The 20,875-nt window shown below is 43.8% G+C and overlaps 1 protein-coding gene across 1 annotated transcript in view; it reads left to right on the top strand.

The window, feature by feature from the left end:
* Positions 1-5,383, top strand: part of PGGT1B (protein geranylgeranyltransferase type I subunit beta) — a 38,217-nt gene extending 32,834 nt beyond the window's left edge. The window contains 2 exon segments of the mRNA XM_086770389.1: positions 4,687-4,818; positions 4,821-5,383. Of these exon segments, the coding sequence (XP_086626515.1) occupies positions 4,687-4,818; positions 4,821-4,867 (179 nt within the window). The 3' untranslated portion in view covers positions 4,868-5,383.
* Positions 5,384-20,875: the final 15,492 nt, after the last annotated feature.

The raw sequence follows: 20,875 nt of genomic DNA, 5'->3' as shown, positions 1-20,875 counted from the left end.
TTTTTCCTCTATCTTCTTCAAAAATAGAAAAAAAAACCTTGAAACATAATGAGATTTTCCTAATCTAAAGAGAAAGAAGGGGAGTATAGCTTTCCCTTGTTCAGCTGCAGAGTGAGCGAGCTATAGTCTAGACTATCGCTGAAAGAGTTATCACTATTTATTTAGAGCTGGACAAGCTTTTCTGTATGTATTTAACTATTCTAGTTAAAAGGAATATTGTGCGGTGTGTATCTTTGTAAGTAGCCTGAGTAAAATATTTCAGAACATTTGTTTCCTTAAAGGAATCCTTTAAGCTTATTCAGAAGTCATTGATGTATTTAAAAACAGTCAAATTTTACATAGTAATATACAATTTTTAGATTGTAGTTACACACAGCAATTATATGTAGTGTATCTGAAAGTTAGTACTGTTCTTTTGAAAGTGGATAATTTGTAGCGGTGAAAAATTTGAAAAGATGCTAAAATCTTTTAATTTGAAGTAATTTCAAAATATGCTAGAATTCAAAAAAGGTACTGAAAACATGTGAAAACAAACCTTGTGCCAGTAGTCTTGCCCAGTGGCATTTGGTACAGGAAAGATAAACAGTCTGTAAACAGACCAAATAAGATAAAAATTTAGTCATAATAAAATATTAGTCTGTTCAGAATCTGTGCTCTGATATTTCATCCTTTTCAATTTCATTCATTTCATCTTGAACAACAGTTGAGAATTTTTCAAGGTGGACCCACACTGAAAACAGAATGCTTGTGATATATGTATTCTCTCCATTACCCTAAAAATCAGCTTAGGATTCCTGAGGACTTAGCTGTATTTACTCTGCATTGTATAGATCAGTCAGTGTCAGTGGAGGAAGTATTTCTGTTTATCTTGGTGAAGCATTTACTTAGATTTTTTAATTCGTAGATCACTATTTAAAATGCCAGTCATGTGCAAAGTTCCTTAACCTATCTTTCATCATGGGTGTGATTGTTTGAGAGAAGATTTGAGAAAGGCAAGAGTAATAACAAAGCTGTTTTACTGTGATTTGTGTGGTGTTCCAGCCTGAACACTGTTGTTTCCTGTAAAGCAAGCTTTTGCTGTCTGTTTTGTTTTCTTGTGAACTTACCCCAGCTGTTGCCTAGCTGGTAACCTATCCCAGCTGTGTCCCCCAGCCATAGGGGCCACCAGCTCCAGTTCTGCTCCCATCCCAACTCTATCCTAGCCAGAACCAGGACACATTCACAGATGAGCTCCCAACAATCTCAGTCTAGTGTCTGAAAGGCAAGCTGTCTTTTGATCGTTGTATGTCTTCGCAATAAAGATTTCATACTTCACTAACATGAAGTATCTGTGAAGCTCAGTTGTTCTCAAAAAGCCTATTGTTGGTACACACTCCTCTTGACTTCAGTGTAAATGCAAAGTGTAAACGTAATGGGAGTAGTATGGGTCATCTTGCAAATGAGTTAATAGTTCTGTTGAGGCTGAATATGCACAGAAATTACTCGTTTTCCTGGAAGTATTTAGCATTTTTAAAGCTGATAACAGTGGCCTCAATTTGGTTTTGTTGCAAAACTCAGATGTTACAGAATATTATAGGGAAAGTTTGCAAAGTAAGAATATGCCATGTTTGCAAAGGTGCTTTCTAAGAAAGGTTCAGAATTTGAACTTCTGTAGCTCCTACTTTATAAAAGCTGTGTTTAAATTTGAATAGTCAACCTATCTTTGCTGTGCAATAATGTTTTTAGGAAGAGTAGAAGAAATTGCAGAAAACAGTTAACTGCTTCTGATAATCTATATATTACATGGACTTCAAAAGTTGCAAGTAACTTTTCACAGCTGATTATTCAGGGAAGTATTATTTTGTAGTCCTGATGTTCCCATGCTAACACATATCAATATATTGTTGGTTCTGGAGGCCAGTAGCATTATTTAACACTTTCTCTTGATTTAAATCCAGTGTGCTTATTGAGCCAGTGAGCTTAGAAAACGTTCTTGCCTTCAGAAATAAATGTAAAATGTCAAAGGATTCTTAAATACTAGTAATCGTTTGAAAACTTTAGCATAACACAGTTAATTAGGATGTGAATGTTTTGTTTATAGTTATCTACAGGTTGTCAAATATAGGAAAACCTTTTATCTGAAAAATCTTCTGAATTATCGTAGTAGTATTACTGTTTTATAAAGCAGGCATCGACACTGGCTTAGTAGGAAGCTTCATACTTCAGAACGGAACTGAACACTAAGGGCAGATCGTGCCTGACAAGTTTGGTGGCTTCTACAACAGGGTTACAGCATTGATGGATAAGGGATGAGCAAGTGACATCTTCTGCCTGGACTTGTGCAAAGCATTTGGCACTGTCTTGCATGACATCCTTCTCTCTAAACTGGAGAGACATGGATTTGACAAATGGACCATTTGGTGGATAAGAAATTGACTGGATGGCTGCACTCAGAGTTGTGGTGAACGGCTCCATGCCCAAGTGGAGACCGGTGATGAGTGGCATTCCTCAGGGGTTGGTATTGGGACCAGCCCTGTTTCACATGTTTATCAGTGATATGGACAATGGGATTGAGAGCACCTTCAGCAAGTTCACCAACACCACCACCCTGTGTGGTGTGCTTGACAAGCTAGAGGGAAGGGATGCCATCCAGAGGGACCTTGACAGTCTTATGGGCTCATGAAAACCTTATGAAGTTCAACAAGACCAAGTGCAAGTTCCTGCAGATGGGTCAGGGCAATCCCAAGTACAAACACAGGCTGAGCAGAGAACGGATCAAGAGCAGCCCTGAGGAGACGGACTTGTGAGTACTGGTGGATGAGAAGCTCAACATGACTCAGCAATGTGCACTTGTAGACCAGAAAGCCAGCTGCATCCTGGGCTGCGTCAAAAGAAGTGTAGCCAGCAGGTCGAGCGAGGTGATTCTGCCCCTCTACTCCGCTCTGGCGAGACCCCACCTGGAGTACTGCATCCAGCTCTGGAGCTCCCAGCGTAAGAAGGACGTGGACCTGTTGGAGAAGGTCCAGAGGAGGGCCATGAAGATGATGAGAGGGCTGGAGCACCTCTCCTGTGAGGACAGGCTGAGAGAGTTGGGGCTGTTCAGCCTGGAGAAGAGAAGGCTCTGGGGAGACTTTATAGCAGCTTTCCAGTACCTAAAAGGGGCTTGTGAGAAAGATGGGGAGAAACTTTTCAGCAGGGCCTGCTGTGATAGGACAAGGGGTAGTGGTTTTGAAATAGAAGGAGGTAGATTTACACTGATATAAGGAAGAATTTTTTTACAAGGAGGTTGGTAGAACACTGGCACAGGTTGCCCAGAGAGGTGGTGGATACCCCATCCCTGGCAGCATTCAAGGCCAGGTTGGAAAGGGCTCTGATCAACCTAACATAGTTGGAGATGTCCCTGCTTCTTGCAGGGGGGTTGGACTAGATGGCTTTTAAAGGTTGTTTCCAACCCAAATTATTCTATGATTCTGTAGTAGAGTTAGCATGGATTTGCACAACTGTTGAATGCACCATATAGCCCTATAGGTAATTAGGTTTCTGTATAGGTTTTAGTGCATATCAGTGCAGCTGTCCACAGGGGTTAATATACTGTATTTCCTGAAGTTGAGTTCTTCTCTGACACACGTTCTGCAAGGTCAGTAGAAGCTGTGTGTGCTGAGCATGCTTTTGTCTGCATGTTCATGCTGAAAGCAGAACTTCTTTCAGAGTCTCTATATCCAGTTACCTTCTTCTAATACCATTTTAGTCAAATATGAATTTAGCAACACCTCCAAAAGATTACTAAGTGTTGAGAATTTGTAAGGGACATACTAAATTTGCATCCTGTTTTCACCTTTAACCTGTGATTTCATGGGCACATAATCAAATCTAATGTCTTGCTGCTGCCCAGAGGAGGCAGGCTCACTATTCTTCCTCCCAACTTCCTCAAGTACAGCTGCACATTGTTTCTGCTTTTTGCACTTGCTTTGGTGTATATCAAAACCTTCTGCAAACCAGTTTAATTAACTGAAATATTATAAAACTGTCAATCTTCTCCTGCTTAAGTTAATTTTCTTCCATGTTGTTTCAATTCCTTGAAGTCATGGAGGGTGTTCAGCAAGCTGTAGTGCTGGAATAAGGTAGGCAGCAGGAGCAGCATGGGACAGGGGAATAAGAGCATCCATTTTTGGTGGCAGTCATCTGTTAATGGCTGATCAAGCCACATCGTGAGTTCCTATCCTTAGGGTATTCTCTCAGAAAGGGAGGAGGCTAGGTAAAGTAATGACTTCTTTCATACTTATAAATCTTGCTGTTTGGCAGCTATTGGCACATTTTGGTGTTTCAGTAGCCAACTGTTCATAAAGTAATCAGCCAAAAAATGCTTCCATGTTTGAGGAAAAAAAAATTTTTTTCCTCAGAAAGGACAGAAATTATTTCCAGCTCTTCAAATTCTTATGCTGTTTGTCCTGAGCACTCAGAAGAAATAAAATAGTGGGCAAGAATTGTTGTAAAACAAAACCAGAGTCTAGTTTTAGAGATTGCAGCCTGTCAGTTCACGCTGGTGGCTTTGGGCAGAAATTTATTTCTTCTGTCAAAACTCAAGTTTAAAATGTAGCACCTGTTTGTTTCCCTTAGCTGTAATTTTTCAGAGGTGTTGGGATCCAGGAACCCTTGGCTATTACAGCCTGACATAATTTTCTTTTTCCTTTTCTGTCCTTCTTTCAGATGCTTTACATGCCTACTTTGGGATCTGTGGTTTGTCATTAATTGGAGAACCAGGTATCTGTGAAGTTCATCCCGCCCTGAATGTAAGCACAAGAACCTCAGAGCGCCTTCACCACCTTCATCAGATCTGGAAAACAAGGACTCTAAACAACATTCGTACGACAGACACCTCTCTACATGAGTGATTTAGACTTGAATTTAGTTCTGGTAGCGTAACTGTAGCCCAAGGTTAAAAGCCATCTATAACCAATGTGCTCTTTTAAGTACTGGAGTCATACAATCGATCTGTGTTGCTGGCATTACTTCAATAGAGAGTTGCCTTCAGCAGGTTATTCTGCAATGTGAAAAAATGGAGATAATATAGAAGTTTGTCACCACAGACTGTAAATGGCTCTTCAAATGGCTTTACTTCTAAGAAATCCCTTGAGGCATTTAAACTACTTTTTTTTTTTTTTTAATTTGTGCATACTGTGTCAAAATACATAATGGGGAAATATTTTCAAAATCTGTTTACATATCATACAGTATAGCACAGAACCTTAGAGTTCTTTTATGATCTTAATGTTTGACATATTTTTGGGTAGAGAATATCCCATATTAAGTCTCAGTTTAAAATTACCTTTTATCGTCTACTTTCAGATTCCATAAACTTTGTTAAACAAGGATAAAGGAAATACAAATAAAGTTATTTTTTTCACTATATTGGACTTTAAACATTGTGTGGCCTTACTAGATGGATTTCATAATTCTTCTGAGTAGCTTCTGCACAGATGCAGTGGATCATTAGCCAAAGAGTTTTCACCTGATATATTCTCTTCATGTGACATTCAATGATAGCGTGGTGTTTTGATGTATGTCAATAAGAGATACTCAACACAGTCTTCTGGAAGAGTAGCTGTGTGCGAGAGTAGCATTAGAACCTGTGTCCAGAGTCAAGCCTTTACAGTACCTTAAAATTGTATAACTGCGTTCTGATTATTTTTATATGTATATTTCCCTTTTACTATGAAATAATTCCACGTTTCTTAACTGTTCTGTGTAAAGAATGAAACACTGGGCTTTAAAGTAAGTGGCAGTGGTTTACTGTTAGAGAGATCATGATGAATATTCTCAGCTTATTTAGTAGCAGTGCCTTAATTCCTATGCTTGAAGCGCTGCTCAGAGTCAAAGCAAATAACTTTGCAGCTGTTGTGTTTGTGGCAGGTCAGTTTGTGTGTTTCAGATGTACAGTAGACACCAGGATGTCTTTTCTGTTTGCCAGTCATTAAGCCACATTCTTTTTTCTAAAGGACTCCCAGACACAGATAACTGAAGATCTCTCAAGCCAGATTAAGCGCACCATTTGCCACCACTGAGACAGGACATGGACCCTTTCAGTCAGCAAAAAGAGCTTCAGGAATAACCATGGTTCTGATTTTGCAATGCAGTGCAAGTGGAAAGGGTAGAGTAGTTGTACCTCTGTCCCACATGTCAGACAGATCCAACTGGCATCTTCAGGCTACCAGAACAATCCTGGTGTCTAAACCTGTAGCAGCCTTTCTACATAAATAATTGCTTTTATTTCTAAAAGCAGATTAATTTCCATGGCAGCACTAGGAACATCACCAGTGATGGTGGTCTACTTGGCAAAGCAGAGGAGGAGCATGGAGCAGTGCTTAGAAGTAAGACGTGATCTAGGCATGTCCCAGAAGACACTTTCCTTGTAGGACAAGAGGCTGCAGGAGGAGTGGAAGCAAGAGGACTGTAGGGCAGGTGTTGGGGAGGAGGAATGAGGTGCTTGAGTGGGACTGGCGAAGCATAAGAGAATATTAAAACTGGAAGATCTGGAGAGTGGAGGCAAGAAAAACAGGGAAGGGAATGTGAAGTAAGAGTGGAACGAAAATGGTGGAAAGGATTTGAGCTGCCTAGGATAAGTGCATAGATTAGGGGCAAGAGCAAGAGGGAGATGCTGTCTCCATGTGAGGCAGTGAAGTGAGGAAGATAGAGCTTGGGAATTGGCTTTATTACTCAAATCCTGAGATGAACTGAAATTCAGCTGCAAATAAAAAGAAAAGGTAGAGATCCCTAAAAGAGAAGATCTACCGGGCTGGGTCTGCACTACGGCAGTTCCTGTGGGAGTCCATTTTCCTAGAGGGTCAGCAAAGGCTGAGGTAACTTCCCTGAACAGAAAACTCTCAGGTCATGGTGGTCCACCTAGCTGAGAATCCATTAAAAAAACCCAAAGAAACAAAACAAAAACTTGTAAATATGTTCGGGGTAAAATTTCTTCAAAATAGCACAGTATTTGCTTGTCCGTGACATCAGATGGTGGCCACAAGTTGGGGTGGTTTTTTGGAACATGGTGAAGTTACAGTAAAAGATGAGATGTAACTGTAGCTTATCCATCCCTACCCATGCCTCTCTGCTTTGGTGGAGAGCTGTTTACCAGTTTTTTGTCACTTAGTCTTCTTTTAGAGGAAGTAGATTTGAATGTTGGAATAATTTAATAAGATGTGCTTAAGTTTCTGCTGGGAAACAGCCCAAATATTGATACTTTCCTACTTGGCTTCATGAGGAACAATGTATTTGATTATCTTGGGGCATATCTGTACTTGCAAAATCCTCAACTATGGCTCTTGAGTTTCCCTGTCTGTGACCAGGTTCTCATCTGTGAGAGACATCAGGGCAGAGAAGCAGCAGTAAGGAGACAACAGTGAAAAATCATATTCTGTGAATAACTAGTTAATTTCTCATAGGAAGCAATTTAACGGTGATCTGTTTCAAAAAAGCAGCTAATATTTCTGGCTTTGTTTTCTGTATGTGTAAGCTATCTTAGGTTGTTTATTTGGATTTTACATTTCACATCTCTTCGGCCTCCAGTTATTCTACAGCTTCCCCCCGTCGCCCCCGAGCTAAATAACAGCATCTTTTCAGGCTGAACACTGACAGCAGAGGTGTCTTTTTCTAAAGGCTGCAGGAGGCATATTTGTTTCCTATTAACTCCCATAGTTTGTTCTGGAGCCAAGGCAAAACATGTATGCCTTCACCCCACACTGAGAATCTAATTACTTTAATTGGCTTGAAATCTTTAATCTTTTTTAAGTTGACAAAAATCTGTGCCAATAACCAACTCTGCATGCATGATTTGCCATTCTTAATGCCCCAACAACTACTATCAAGCAAAAAAATGTTGAACATCGAATCTTCCTGTGTAACATATTTTGATTTGGACTGCATAGTTAATGATAGATTGCATTGCCTCTCCCATTTTTGTGGTTATCGTGTCTTCCAGCCTGAAAAATGTTAAATGATTAATTGATGAAGAACAATTTTACAGATACAAAGAGGAGTCCGTAACCTAAAATATCTTTTTTAAAACAGAGAAGTCCATAAAACTATAACATAAATGTGAACTGTGAAACTTAAATGTAGCTAGAAGAAGCAAACCATGCAATTACTATTTACCTGTAATAACTTTGTGGTAACCACAGCTTTACATTGCTGAGGCTGAATCTAAGTAAGAAATTAAATCAAATGGTTTTACCATGTGTTTGAGGATGTAAAAAATGTCTTGGCTATTGGGGCTTGCACTATGCAGAACAGCTACATGGCCACAACCTTTTGATGTTGGAGCAATGGTTGTGTACAACAGACCTGCTCCCTAATTCTTCCTGTTTATCAAGAATGTATTTATAAAATCAATGCCTTTTATAATCCTCAGCAGCACTCAAAGCTTGCTGATGTTGTCTTGGGCTGGCAAATGTATACCAGCTGGGTGCCCCTATCTTATCTGAAAGGCTCACAAACTGTCTGTGGTTCTACCTCTTCTTCCAGAAAAGCAGTTTTGAACTGGCTTGTTGAACAAAGGAAGTTAAATGTATCCTTTCTGTAGGATCTGAGGACTGAGGTTTTAAACATCATCATTAAGGCTTTCACAGCAATTTGATTTGTACATAGCTGCTGACAGATATGGTAACAGCATTTTGGAAGACTATTGCTAAATGTGTTTGTATTTATGAACTTTTCATCTTGAGCTATTTTTTTTCTAAATTGTACATCTGTGAAAAAAACTAACAAATAAATTGGGCATTGGAGAAATAGCTGAAATATGTTGAAGCACATTAAGTCTACCTTGCTCCATTCTTTAGTGCCCTGTAACAGACAACCTCAGAGGAGCTTCAAGTACACTGTACTCTGTGCAAGCCAGTATCAAAAATGAAATATCCCTTAGAAACAATAGTGTTTCCAGAAAAATACATTTAAGCTTTGTAGTGAGTCCTCAGCCATTCAGTTTGGGGTCAGCTTGTATAGAAGGGAAGGAACGATGATTTCCGAAGTCAGAGCTTTTGTGGACAGCCCATCTGCCACAACTCGATTACCTTGAGGTGTTGTGTGTTGATAAAGGTTCAGGCTGCCAAGGATGAGTCTGGGTTTGAGTATACCCAAATTCTTCCCCAGTCATCCTACTTCCACCCAACTGTTTAACATGGGTAAATGTACAATACCAGACAAATGTCCATAGAATGATGTTTAAGAATAGAAAATAAACTGAAAGTATCCATTAGGCTCCAACAGGTAAAGAAGCAAGCCAATCAAACATCAGGGTTACCGTCACATGTACGCTTTATTAAGCATCTAAATATTCACTGATTACTGCTATATTAGATCTAAGAGTTCTAACCTTATTCAAATATTCATGGATAAAAGTTTTTATAAACTTAAGAGTAACAAGAAAAATGATAATACAGATTACACTCATTGTAATTAAAGTGACTGGCAGTGTCATACAGTCGAGTGTTTCCGGCCAGGAGGACATCACTCCACGCTAATGAAATCCTCAGATAGCTCTCTCCTAAATTCAATTTTTATAAAGTTTGCTTTACTTGCGTGCAATTCCTAACACCTGTGATCCGAAAGCACACCACAAGCCACAGGAAGAGCACTCTTTTTCCGTTTTCAGGAGCTAAGCACCTGCTGTGGCAGTTTATGTTTGCTGCAGCGCACCACCCAGTCTAGGGCTGCTAAGAGAGAAAAGGGGGAGAGGATCAATTAACACACTGTCTCCTTGCATTTTGGAAAAACTGCAATTGGTGACCCTGCAGAGATATAAGACATGCTGTCGGAACATGAGAGAGAGACTCCCAGGTAAGCAGGTCCTATTGCTGCAACTGAAATATGAAATGTCTCTGAAATTCATCAGCTGAATGAGAATATTTGTCTATTTAGGTTGGTGTTAGATGCTGTGGTGGTTGTAAGAAGCTGCTGTTTTGCTATTGCAAGTAGAGACTGCTTAACAAGTTTTCCTTACTCTCAACAAGCACTGGGTGAAGGAGAAGAAAGTCTTGTCATCTTTATACTAAATGATTATTAAATTACTCCATTGAGTGGTTACAGTATGTCACAGATTTACACTGTCAGCCCACCATTGTAAAGCTTCTGTCTTCCTGGTCTCTATGCGCCTGCTTAGTTTCCAGATTTAATAAAAATGAATAAAGCATTGCTTTGAGAAGCAGGGAAAACTACAATTCCTTGTGAGCTGTAGCTCTTGTGGAGTGGGTTTTTATGCAAGCCAGTCAGGTGTTCTGGGTGAAGAACTCCCCGTGCAGTATCTTCTCAGGGCACAGAAAATGACAGCCTCCAAAGGTTTTCCAGTGGAACCCAGCAAATACAGGAAAACCCCACACTACTGCTTTGGTTTTGAGATACAGGCAAAGTGACTTGTTTGATAACTACAGTGTGAGAACATCCTTTAAAATGTCCACCTGTAGGTACAGGCTCTGTGCTTGGGAATGGGACTGGACAGAAGTGGCCATTAACACCGGAGAATGAACGGGATCCTGAGGAAGGAAATAGAACTGCCTCCCAATAAAAAAGGGAAGGTCATCAGGGAAGAGAAAATCTGTGTGAGAACAATCTGTGGCCTCCCACTTTGAGAATTTCAAAATGTGCATGGGAGAGCAAATGTTTGTGGTAAGGAAAGAGCTTCCAGGTTGCCAGTTTAGGTTGTTTATGTTAAACTCACAAGTGAAAGGAGTGGGATACGCGTGTGGAAGCCTGTGTTTTGACGGTTTCAGTCACGTATGTGTGTGAAAGTGGGTCTGTGTTTACTGGTAACAGTGATGATAACCAGGCTCTGGTACAAGAACCAGGACCTACCCTGTGCACCGGTTAAACCAACCGCCTTGCACGCTCGCAGTCTGAGAAATGTGAGGCCTTCATGAAGCTGTTTCTGCAGGAGCCATCCCTGGGTTTCCATCCCCATCCACATGTCCCCTTTGCTGCAGCATACAGGACAGAGGCTCTGCCTCACCCTGGGAGGGAGGATCCCACCTCGTCCTTTTCTAGGAAACCTGTAAAAGGACAATCTGACATGAAAATGACAGAATAGAAGTCAAGATTTCTGTGGTTTGTCACCCTTCCTGAGTGCTTGTGGGAAAGGAGTGGTGCGTATGCTGCCTAGAAAGCTAAATATGCAGGGCTGCTGTTGAAATTGCATGCTGCCTTTGAATAATTCTAAGGTTTCCCTACACACACAGCTGTATTTCTTTGCTGTTATGCTGTCCAGGAGTCTCTGTTTAGCAACCTTCTTTAAATTATGACCATGTCTTAACTAAATTAGGCTCACTTTACAAAATTGCATTTTCATCTTGGACCCTACCTTGATACTGTTTATACCATTAAAGCCTCCTTTAACTTCAGACTCACTGTGGAGGAGCATCTCACCAAAAGGCATCTGTGTAAACCTACTGCCCAGGAGCTTTTGTAACGATGCTCTTTCATGACGGGTTAGACTAACAACTGTCAGGAACGACACAGGGACAGCTCACCCTGCCTTGGGGACAGTTTGGTGGCTTCTTAAGGACCCTCCTGGACTACTTTTCACAGTTCTTTAGTTCAACATTGCAAAATTTTAATACTTCACCCCACCCCCACCTGTAGATTCTTAAATTAAGGAGAGTTTTGCTGGTGGGACTCTAACATAGTGCAAGGTACACAGATAGGAACGGTGGTGGGGTGAGGGGGAGCTGTTTCTATAAATAGCACAAAGCTACTTCAGAGGAAAACAGAAATCTCAGAAGGATCGCGCGTATTTGCACTCTGGTCTGTATGCCCATACTTTACAGATCAGCCGTCCCCAGGTGGTGCTGACTGCCCAGCATCCTTCTGAAATAGCCTCTGAAATACACAGCTCTCTGGTGGGGCCAAGGACAGGAGATGTGTTGGGATGAAGCTTTCCAACACAGCCGCAGGGCTCTTCTATATTTTTATGTATGGCTCTATATATAACTCCCTATTTATGGCCAGAGTGTGCCCTGCAGAGTGGTGATAACACGTGCCCTCTGTGGCTTCCCAGTTGCTATAGATAGCTTCCTGCACAGACCATGGAAACTGCTACTGCCACCAAACTTTTCTGATGGCCTCATGCCTTGATGCTTGTTTTCAGTGTAAATAAACCCCAGCCCCAAGCAACTTCCTTCTGCAGAACGAGGAGCTGCTGGTTAGAGTGAGGACTGCGGTAGTGGTCTCCTAAAGCAAAGATGTAAGCCGTGTTAGCAAGGTCAACTTCACCGGGCGCATGCTGAGTCCTGTCCCCTTCCCCTCTGCTGCCCCAGGCTAATCCCGGTTTTTACTGAGCCTCCAGATACAGGGGAACAGCAGAGGCAGATGTTTTACCCTGCTCCACCCGAGATGTACACCCCTCCCCACCGACGGGTGTTGAGGATGAGTTGGGAATGGCAGCTGCTGGTGGGAAAGCTGCTCCCCAGCCCTGTCACGGTAGCCGGCGTGCTCTTGTGCTTGGTGGCCCTCAGCGCAGGATCCCGGCGGGCACCAGAGCTCGTGCTTTGCCCTGCGGAGTCCCGTGCATGACAGCAGGTAGGCTCGTAACACATTTCTCCTCCTGCTCTTGGGTGGCCCTAACTCCACATCTCCCTTACTGCCTGCCTGTCAACCCTCTGGACTTGCAGGCTTTCTCACCTCCCGTGACTCCAAGTCATGGTCCAGCAGCCACAGAACAGGGAGGCTTCACAGGTCCCTGCACAAAGCAAAGGCAAGCACACTGCTTTTGGTTGCGGAGGAGCAAACACGCAGGCTGGCATTTGAGATGTTACGTAGCGTCTGCTCCCCAGGGAGGGCAGTTTTTTAAGCCGAAGGCTCCACAGGCTATGAAGAGCAACAGTTCCCACGATCTCCCTTCTATAAAAGGAAATTAAAGTCTGCAGCAGCTGTTCATCTGATAGCCAGCCTGGACTGGATCCCCCCTCCCATCCCCTTGCTGGTTGCCCAGACTACTCCAGCTACCCACGGACAACTGCCATCAGAACAAGCTGAGCCTTCCGGTGCTTTTTGATGCTAGCCAGATTTGGAGCAAACGGGAATGTTAAATGAAGCTTTTTTTTTCTTTTTTAAGTGCTCTGATGTCAGTCACTTTGGTGAGGTACACTGCAAACACTGGCACAGGAAGATTTGAGCACTTGGGAGAAGCTTCGCCTAGTAGGCTGGGGCAACTCTAGCCTACACACTTCTGCTTTCTGCTGGTGCCAGTCAGGAACAGATTATTCTCAAGTGCTCTAAACCAATTGTAAAAATAAATAAATAAATAAAATCAAACCAGACTGAAACATCCTTTTGCCGACGTAGTTTATTTCACCCACCCCAGCTCTACATGAAGGCAGTAAAAAGATAATGAATAATGCAATATTCCTGGCTAGTAGGAGAAGAATTCATCTTATCTTTAACCAGTTTGAAATCCCTGGCCGGCAAGCTATTTGGCAAGGACTCTGGAGGAGCCAGCGCTGGCAGACCAACACGCATTTGACTTTCCTCTCCTTCACAGCAGGGCAAAGCAAGCATGCCTCCACGAAGCTGGTGTGTTATAGCTGGATCAAAGGGAAACCCATTTCACCCGGTTAGGCTGCTCCATCAGGGATCCCATTTCAAGTACGCTGAGGAGAGCTGCTGAAGTTGCCAGGAGGCCTGCAGAAGTCAAAGGAATGAAAAGAAACTTGCATGGAAAAGGAAGGAGATTTCATTTTCTAGAAACTGCAAAACTGTGCAGAAGTGGTGGTCTGCCCATGATAGGGCCCGGGCTTCCACCATCAGTGTTTCTGCATATCAACTGTGTGACAAAAGCGACTGAGTTCACGCAGCAAGGCTTGTCTTAGCTGACTCTGCACTGCAGGACGTATGGAACAGGAACGTCTTCCAGAGCAATAGCACTTGGGGCTGCAGCTCTCTGTCACCACACCCTGCCGCTGGCTCTGCACTGGGTGCTGCTCTGCTTGTCCTGCATTGCAACTCACACAGAGGGAACCATGATTTGGGGGATTTGGCCACAAACAGTGCTCCCCCCACATCCCTGCCAGCCTGGGCATCCATCTCCCATCCAGGACATGCTGTCCCACATCCAATCTGTGCTCCACACAATGGGACCAGGAGCAGAAGTGTCGCCGTACCTCACCCTCAGCTTTTTAACACTACAAGGAACAATTAGCTTTGTTGTGACTTCAGAAAAAACTCCCCTATGTGACATTTTTGGCCTTTTGCTCCACATCGCACATCCCTCTAAACACATAAGCCAACTTTGTTTAAGCCAGAGGTTCTGTGAGGGGTCACCAGCATCGTTTTTGGTCTTCAGAGGGAGAAGGAGAGGAAGGAACCCCTGTCACCGGCGTGGTGCTGCGGTGGTGCTCCTGCTGCACCACTGTGCCGCAGGCAGGTACACCAACAGTGCAACATCTGCCTAAGTGTTGATCCCAGCTGGATGCTGGAGTAAAAAGCAGGTTATTGGTGTTAAGGGTCTGGAGACCCTCGGACAGCAGGAGGGAGCAGAGGGAAAGGGGCAGGCTCGTTCTGGTGCCGTGGGAGGCCAGGAGGGGTGTCAGTCATCCGGCTCACACAGAGCACAGCGAGGTCTCCACAGACCTCGCTCTGTGCAAATCCAACCCAGAGGGAGCTGAATCCACTTCCAGTGAGGATTAAAGACTGCATTAACCCATAGGTAGATACAAACGGAAGAATTTTGTTGCAGGGACATGGGGCATGCCATTTTGAAAAAAGGGAAGTTAATTCAACCCTAACCCTCGTGTAGTTAAGCTGAAAGAAAAGTGCAGGAGCCCAGCTGACGCATTTAAACCTTGAAGGCATAAATTGAACAAGCTTTGTAGAGAGATGTATGTGAGAGGGATTTCAGTGATGGTCCGTGTAGGGCCACTGTGGGAAACTACAAGCTGCACACAGCTGTGAGAACGCGACCTTGGAGAGGGGAGCGAGGAGGGTTGTTACGGAGCAGGATGTTGCTGCTATCCGGGAACCGCTGTTAGCCAGCGGGGCACGCACTTGGCAGCCTTGCTGCATGCGCTGGCCACGCGTGCACCAACACCTGGTCAGTGCTCTGCCACTGAATGGGCTGAGGGGATAAACAGAGGTGGCTCAGAGCAGAGAGAGAGAGAGGACCCAGAGCACACTCTACGAACAACAGGGGACGCCCTGAAGGGGCTGCGCCTACCTCCCTTCTCTGCTCTGACCCCGCTGATCATCACCCTCCTGCTCGGCGGTGTCTCCGGCTTAGTTGGGTCGGTAAGACTCTCACAAAGGGAAGACAATATGCTGGTAACTGCTTATGCTAGGAACTGTAACTACTTCTGCTAGGAACCGCTTATGCAAGGCTGTGATAGAGCAATAAATACTGTTGTGCTTTTAAATATCATATGCTGGGTGAACTTTGTGCATAGGAATCCTATGAACCGGTTACAGCGTGATACTCTCTGAAGGCCAGCTGAGCCTGAAAAGCTTTTGAGTCTATGCTGCCTTCTTCAGAACCTTTGCTGTTACAGACATACCTCTTCTGCAAAACACACAAAATCACCAAAACATACATCGCCACGGTTGCATGCGGATCTCACTAGTGCTCGTCTGTCCCTTATCATTCCCTGATTTGCATGTCTCTGATTTCTTCATTAGGCAAATTCTTTTAAGTAAATGAATAGAATCAGTAAATTAATAGACTCAAGCCTGCTGTGTTTTGCTCAATTAGTATTTGTTAAAACTCTAGATACCCCAAATTCTCTTTATATTGTCAAACTTGATTAGCTGTAGTTATAGCAAAAAATGCAATTACATTATGTATTCATGGTATGCATCATTATGTACTTTAGCTGATTCCTTATAAATATCTAATAACATACTCAATACATTAAATATTAATAGTAGTCTACATACTTAACCCATATTTCTTAAATGAGCTTGTTCCCAGGGGCATGTGGTACGGTGCTAGTATCACACGGGACAGGCCAGGAGGAAATCAAACATAAACATACTTTTTCACACAGCACGGATGAAGTTTTCGCTTCACTTTATTTTGTGTGTTTGTGCCTCACAAATACTGAATGGGTATGTGTACAGTATTTGGACAGAGGTCTATAAATGGAGCGAGACAAAAAGCCTAGAGGTGGATATCTCTGGGGTGAAAAAGGTCTGAGCACACTAGAAGAAAAAGTCTGGCTCCAAAATATTGTGGATTTGAAATTCACCTTTTAATTTTACTACCTTTGCCTTTGCCAGAGGACCTACAGGCAGAAGTACAGAAAAAGAGAGGTGCAGGCTAAGGGTGAGGTTCTTTCTTCTGGCCGTGAGCAATGTTGACTTAGCTACAGAGCAGCAGCAGAACTGCCTCAGTATCTTGTGTTGATTGCTGCTGTTTGTTTCACACGTTATTACACGTGTAGCAACCTTTTCGGTTTTGCCAGTACCTATTAAAACAAAGTATATAAAAATAAATAAAACCCTGCTGCAGTCTGTGGTGATGGGGAGTAAAAATTTGATCACTTAGGAAGACTAGAGACATCGAGGAGGTAAAAATCAAATTCTCCAACAGAAAGTGAGGATGTGAATCAGCAGTTGCATCGCAGAGAGACCTGGAGATTCCAGGGCATCACAGGCTAAATCTGAATCCTGAGTGGGATTTATTACATGAGTGTCAGGAAGAAGGTGCAAGAGTTTGTCTGCTTGTGTTGGCCTTGGTGGGACCTCAGCTGAACGTGGAATAGACAGAAGCTGACAGTTCCCTGATTGCTCACCAAGAGACTCCAGATAGCTGTGGTCCTTTTTCTTCCCCAGAGCAGCACAGGTGGGAATGCTTAAAAAAAATCCCACTATGGGGATGAGGTTTACTGCAGGGAGAGGCTTAGGCCTTCATGCAGGTACTGTGAGCTTTGAAATACAGTTTGGTGTCATTTGTCCTGCTTGGAAAACCTTCTCAGGCATCAGAAGGTCTCATCTCTCGCATGGCAATTTTTTTTCCTGCTAGTGACAGTTCCAATTTACATCAGTCCCTGTGGAAGGAAGCAGTTTATATAAAATTCATAAACTATTGACATGAGGTCTCTTTCGTATTGCTCAATCTGGATGCAGGGCTCTGAACACTGCTAAGAGAACAAAAGCAGGTCACAATCCTTACCAGAGGCAGGCACATATGGATATGTCTTTAACTAGTGGATTTTTTCTTTATTTCAAATGTACAATTTGCCATTGAAGTAGTTCATATCGAATACCAGCACAGTTTTCCACCAACTTTAACATCATAGAATCATAGAATCGTAGAATTATAGAATGGTTAGGGTTGGAAGGGACCTTCAAAGGTCATCTAGTCCAACCCCCCTTCAAGGAGCAGGGACATCTCCAACCAGATCAGGTTGCTCAGAGCCTCATCCAGCCTGGCCTTGAACGTTTCCAGGGATGGGGCATCCACCACCTCTCTGAGCAACCTGTTCCAGTGTTCCACCACCCTCAGGGTAAAAAATTTTTTCCAAATATCTAATCTAAATCTACCTCCTTGCAACTCCATTGCTCCAGCATTGCAATTGTCAGCAACATCGGAGTCCTCTGAGATGGAAGGACAGCAACGCAGATCCATTTCCCCCATGCATACTGTAAAATGGAAATGCTCCTTCTCTCCTCTGCACTGAATTATTTGTGTTAGCCCTTCCCATATTGCCACCTGCAACTGGTTTAAAACACTCTTTAAGTAGGATTTACTCAGGTAATGATGGCCAACAATTGCAGCTGTGGTGTACAGGTGCACAGTGGGGAAAGACCCCTGCTCAGGACACTGACAGCTGCCAAAGGCACATGCCTGAGTGCGTTCCCTGTGTAAGGGAAATGGGAAAACACTGTAATAGGGCAGCAGAAAGAAAAGAGCATCTCAGCAGGCTTCACTGCTCAGATTTAGTTCAGAAGTAGAAACTAAGACAGAGAAGGAGATCAACCAGAAAACCTAGAGCTGTCACTGCTGTCCTGGGAGAATCAACATAATGCACAGGTCAGGAAACACAAATTTCATTTATATTTTAATTTCTATGCCAGTGTGCCAAGACAGAGCCCTGTGTTGCATGACACTTCAGGATTGCAATACAGGGCCAGATTTTCTACTGCTATAAAATTTTAGAAATTAGGTTATATCAGAGGGTAATCTACCCTGGGACCCTTGCTTTTTTGGAGACCTACTTGAAGTTTAAGTGATATAAAGCAAATTAAATTCTTTTACTGATTCATTTTGACATAAGATTACACGCTCTGAGACTGATAATTTCATGACAACCAAAGGTTTAAATTGATTTTCAGACATCCTGGTTCCACAGAAAGGAACCGACCAGAGAGACGAAACAAAAAGAAGGAAAGTGTGAAAAGCAAATTCATATCTGCAATTTATGTGGAACAGGTGAGGAGCTCCCAGCTATTTCTGGGACAGACAGCGTACCTCAGTAAAGGTTGTGTAAAACACAGCAACTGGTTACCAAGAGGGGTGAAAGTCCCTGGGCCACCAGCTGCTACAGGAAGCTTCTCCATCTGTCTCCGGCCTTCCAAGCACACATTCTCCTGTCAGCCTGCAGCCGCTCAAGACAAAGGCTTGCTAGCACAAACTGTCTTCCATCCGAGGGGAGGTAAACGAGGTCCCTCAGAATGGCTACAAAAATCGATATATGCTGCAGAGAGTAGTCCCAAACGCCTAGCTAGTCTGAATCATGGAGACAGCTGGTGTTAGCGACACTGAACTGTCCTCAAGGTTCTGTGCAGCCTCGCAGGACTCTGCAGGAACACACTCTTCTGCAGGCCTGACGGCGGAGAGTGGCTGTCGCACAGGGGCCAGGATCATGCCAGCAAGAGCTGCCTGGGACGATGCCATTGCCGAAGCCGTGAAATCAATACAAAAGTGGTTTGTGGCTTCCTCCTGCTCACCTATTGCTGACAGCCACCCGAACCCGGAGTGCTAACAGAGCTAACACTGAAACAAAACTGCTCCAAGAAAAGAGCACGAAAGAACCACCATCTTCTTCCGTCTTCTCCCGTATCCTTCTTTCCCTGGCTGACTTCATGGCTTGAGCTACATTTACATCTCTTTGCATATACGGAGCACACCAGTGCGAACCACAGCACTCCCCTGCTCTGGAGGGACAGCATAACTCAGCTGTGACTGGTGTGTTAGTCAGTTTATGGAAGCAGCACATGAGAAGGTGAAGAGAGGGGAACCAGGAATCATCCTTTCTGTCCCAAATCCTTAAACTTCAGCCCAGTCTGGCCATAACCTACAGTGTGTAGCAGAAAGAAAAAAAAAAAAAAAGATAAAACTGAATCACACTGATGCAGCAAAATTCATGAGACAGTAGCCAGAAATTTAGAGCACATAGTTCAAAATACCAGTGTGATTCATGGCCAAAGGACGCAAGACAAACGTGCTTCAGAGCAGGCGCACAGTGAGTGCACCAGAGGAGACCCTTGTCTCATGGGCCTTGGGAGGTGGTTGTTGGGGGTCGTTTAACACAAACATAGCAAAGCTGCAGTGAGATTCAACTGCAGGCTGGCCTGGAGCTGAAAGGGTTGCAGTGGAGTAAACCGCTGCATGTCGTCTTGCGCTGCAGAGCAGCAAGGGTTGTAAATTCCGTGGCTTTTCATGCAGCCTGTTGTTACCGAGCAGTATGGTCAAAGGTATGTTTGCTGGTTGGTGCTGGTTATCTTTTGGAGATTGACACTGATGTTGCGGTACAACCTTCCTTGATGGGGGAGAGCTGCTGTTCCTGATGCCACCACCACCAGCACAATCTCCTGAAATCCACTCCTGGACTGGAGCAGCTTGGGAAAAGTGAGGGGGTCCATCAGGGTGTCCCTTGTTCCAGCCTTGGCCAACCCTGCTGACAGAACTCGATGCTGACACAACGAAATTACAGTACTGAACATTTCCAACATGAGTGCCATTTGGTGAGCTGGAATTAGATCAGACAAGCAAAGCATCTCACATTAAGTTACATTATGTACTTAGGAACCCTCAACTCCATGGGTGATGACAGCTGACTATCCCCTGCGCTGCTGCCCATTGTTTATTACTGGGCTGTTTGCACAAAAGCAATACGTGGAATGCTGAAAGCCTGTCTGTATCCCAACAGTGAGCTATTTGATTAATGAGTCATTCGATATATATAATTGTACAGTATCTAGTAACAGAAAAGTCTGGTAGCTATTCATGAGTCTCGTTTCCTGAGAAAGAAAGTGTATATTGTTTCAGTGAGCAACCTGTAGAGAGAATCTGGGATAACATTACTACGGTATCAGTATGTTTAGGTGATACAGCCTACAAGGGGATACATTATACTGTTATAAAACACCCTTTGGTATATTTTCACCACACAGGGGTGATGCGCTCCATGGGCTACCTGATAGCTACAGCGCAAGGGTGGCTTGTCCCCTTCCACCTCTCACTTTGGGAGAGAGCTGGTGGGAGAGCAATTGACTGGCCACTCACCTGCCCCCCTCCCCGAGGTCCTGGGGGCACCCGGGACCTTTGGGTTTGGGGCAGTTTGAGACCAGAGGAGGAAGAAATGAGGCAGCTGCTGGTTGAAGTGACCTGTGGTACCTTCACCAGAAGCAAGCTGTTGCAGTGCTGTGGAGCAGAGACAGGCAGGGAGCAGGGGTGTGATGTCCGCAATGTCTCCAACACTGTTCCTCAGCTGTCCCCTTGCCCGCTGTGTCTGGGCAGAGGTTTGCAGTGCTTCTCCTCTTAGCTGGCCCTCTTGCCTGGTGTGAATGTTTCAGTGGGCCCTGAGAGTTCCCTTCCTTCAAGCAGTGCAGGATACTTGAGTTACTGGGACCAGTTTTTCTGCCACAGTTGTGTACAGGCATGTTGCATCCATCCCGTCTCGAGCGGCAGCATCAGGCCTGG

Source organism: Chlamydotis macqueenii, chromosome Z, assembly GCF_036417535.1.
Source record: "Chlamydotis macqueenii isolate bChlMac1 chromosome Z, bChlMac1.mat, whole genome shotgun sequence".
Classification (NCBI taxonomy): domain Eukaryota; kingdom Metazoa; phylum Chordata; class Aves; order Otidiformes; family Otididae; genus Chlamydotis; species Chlamydotis macqueenii.
This window is presented reverse-complemented; position numbering and strand designations above follow the sequence as displayed.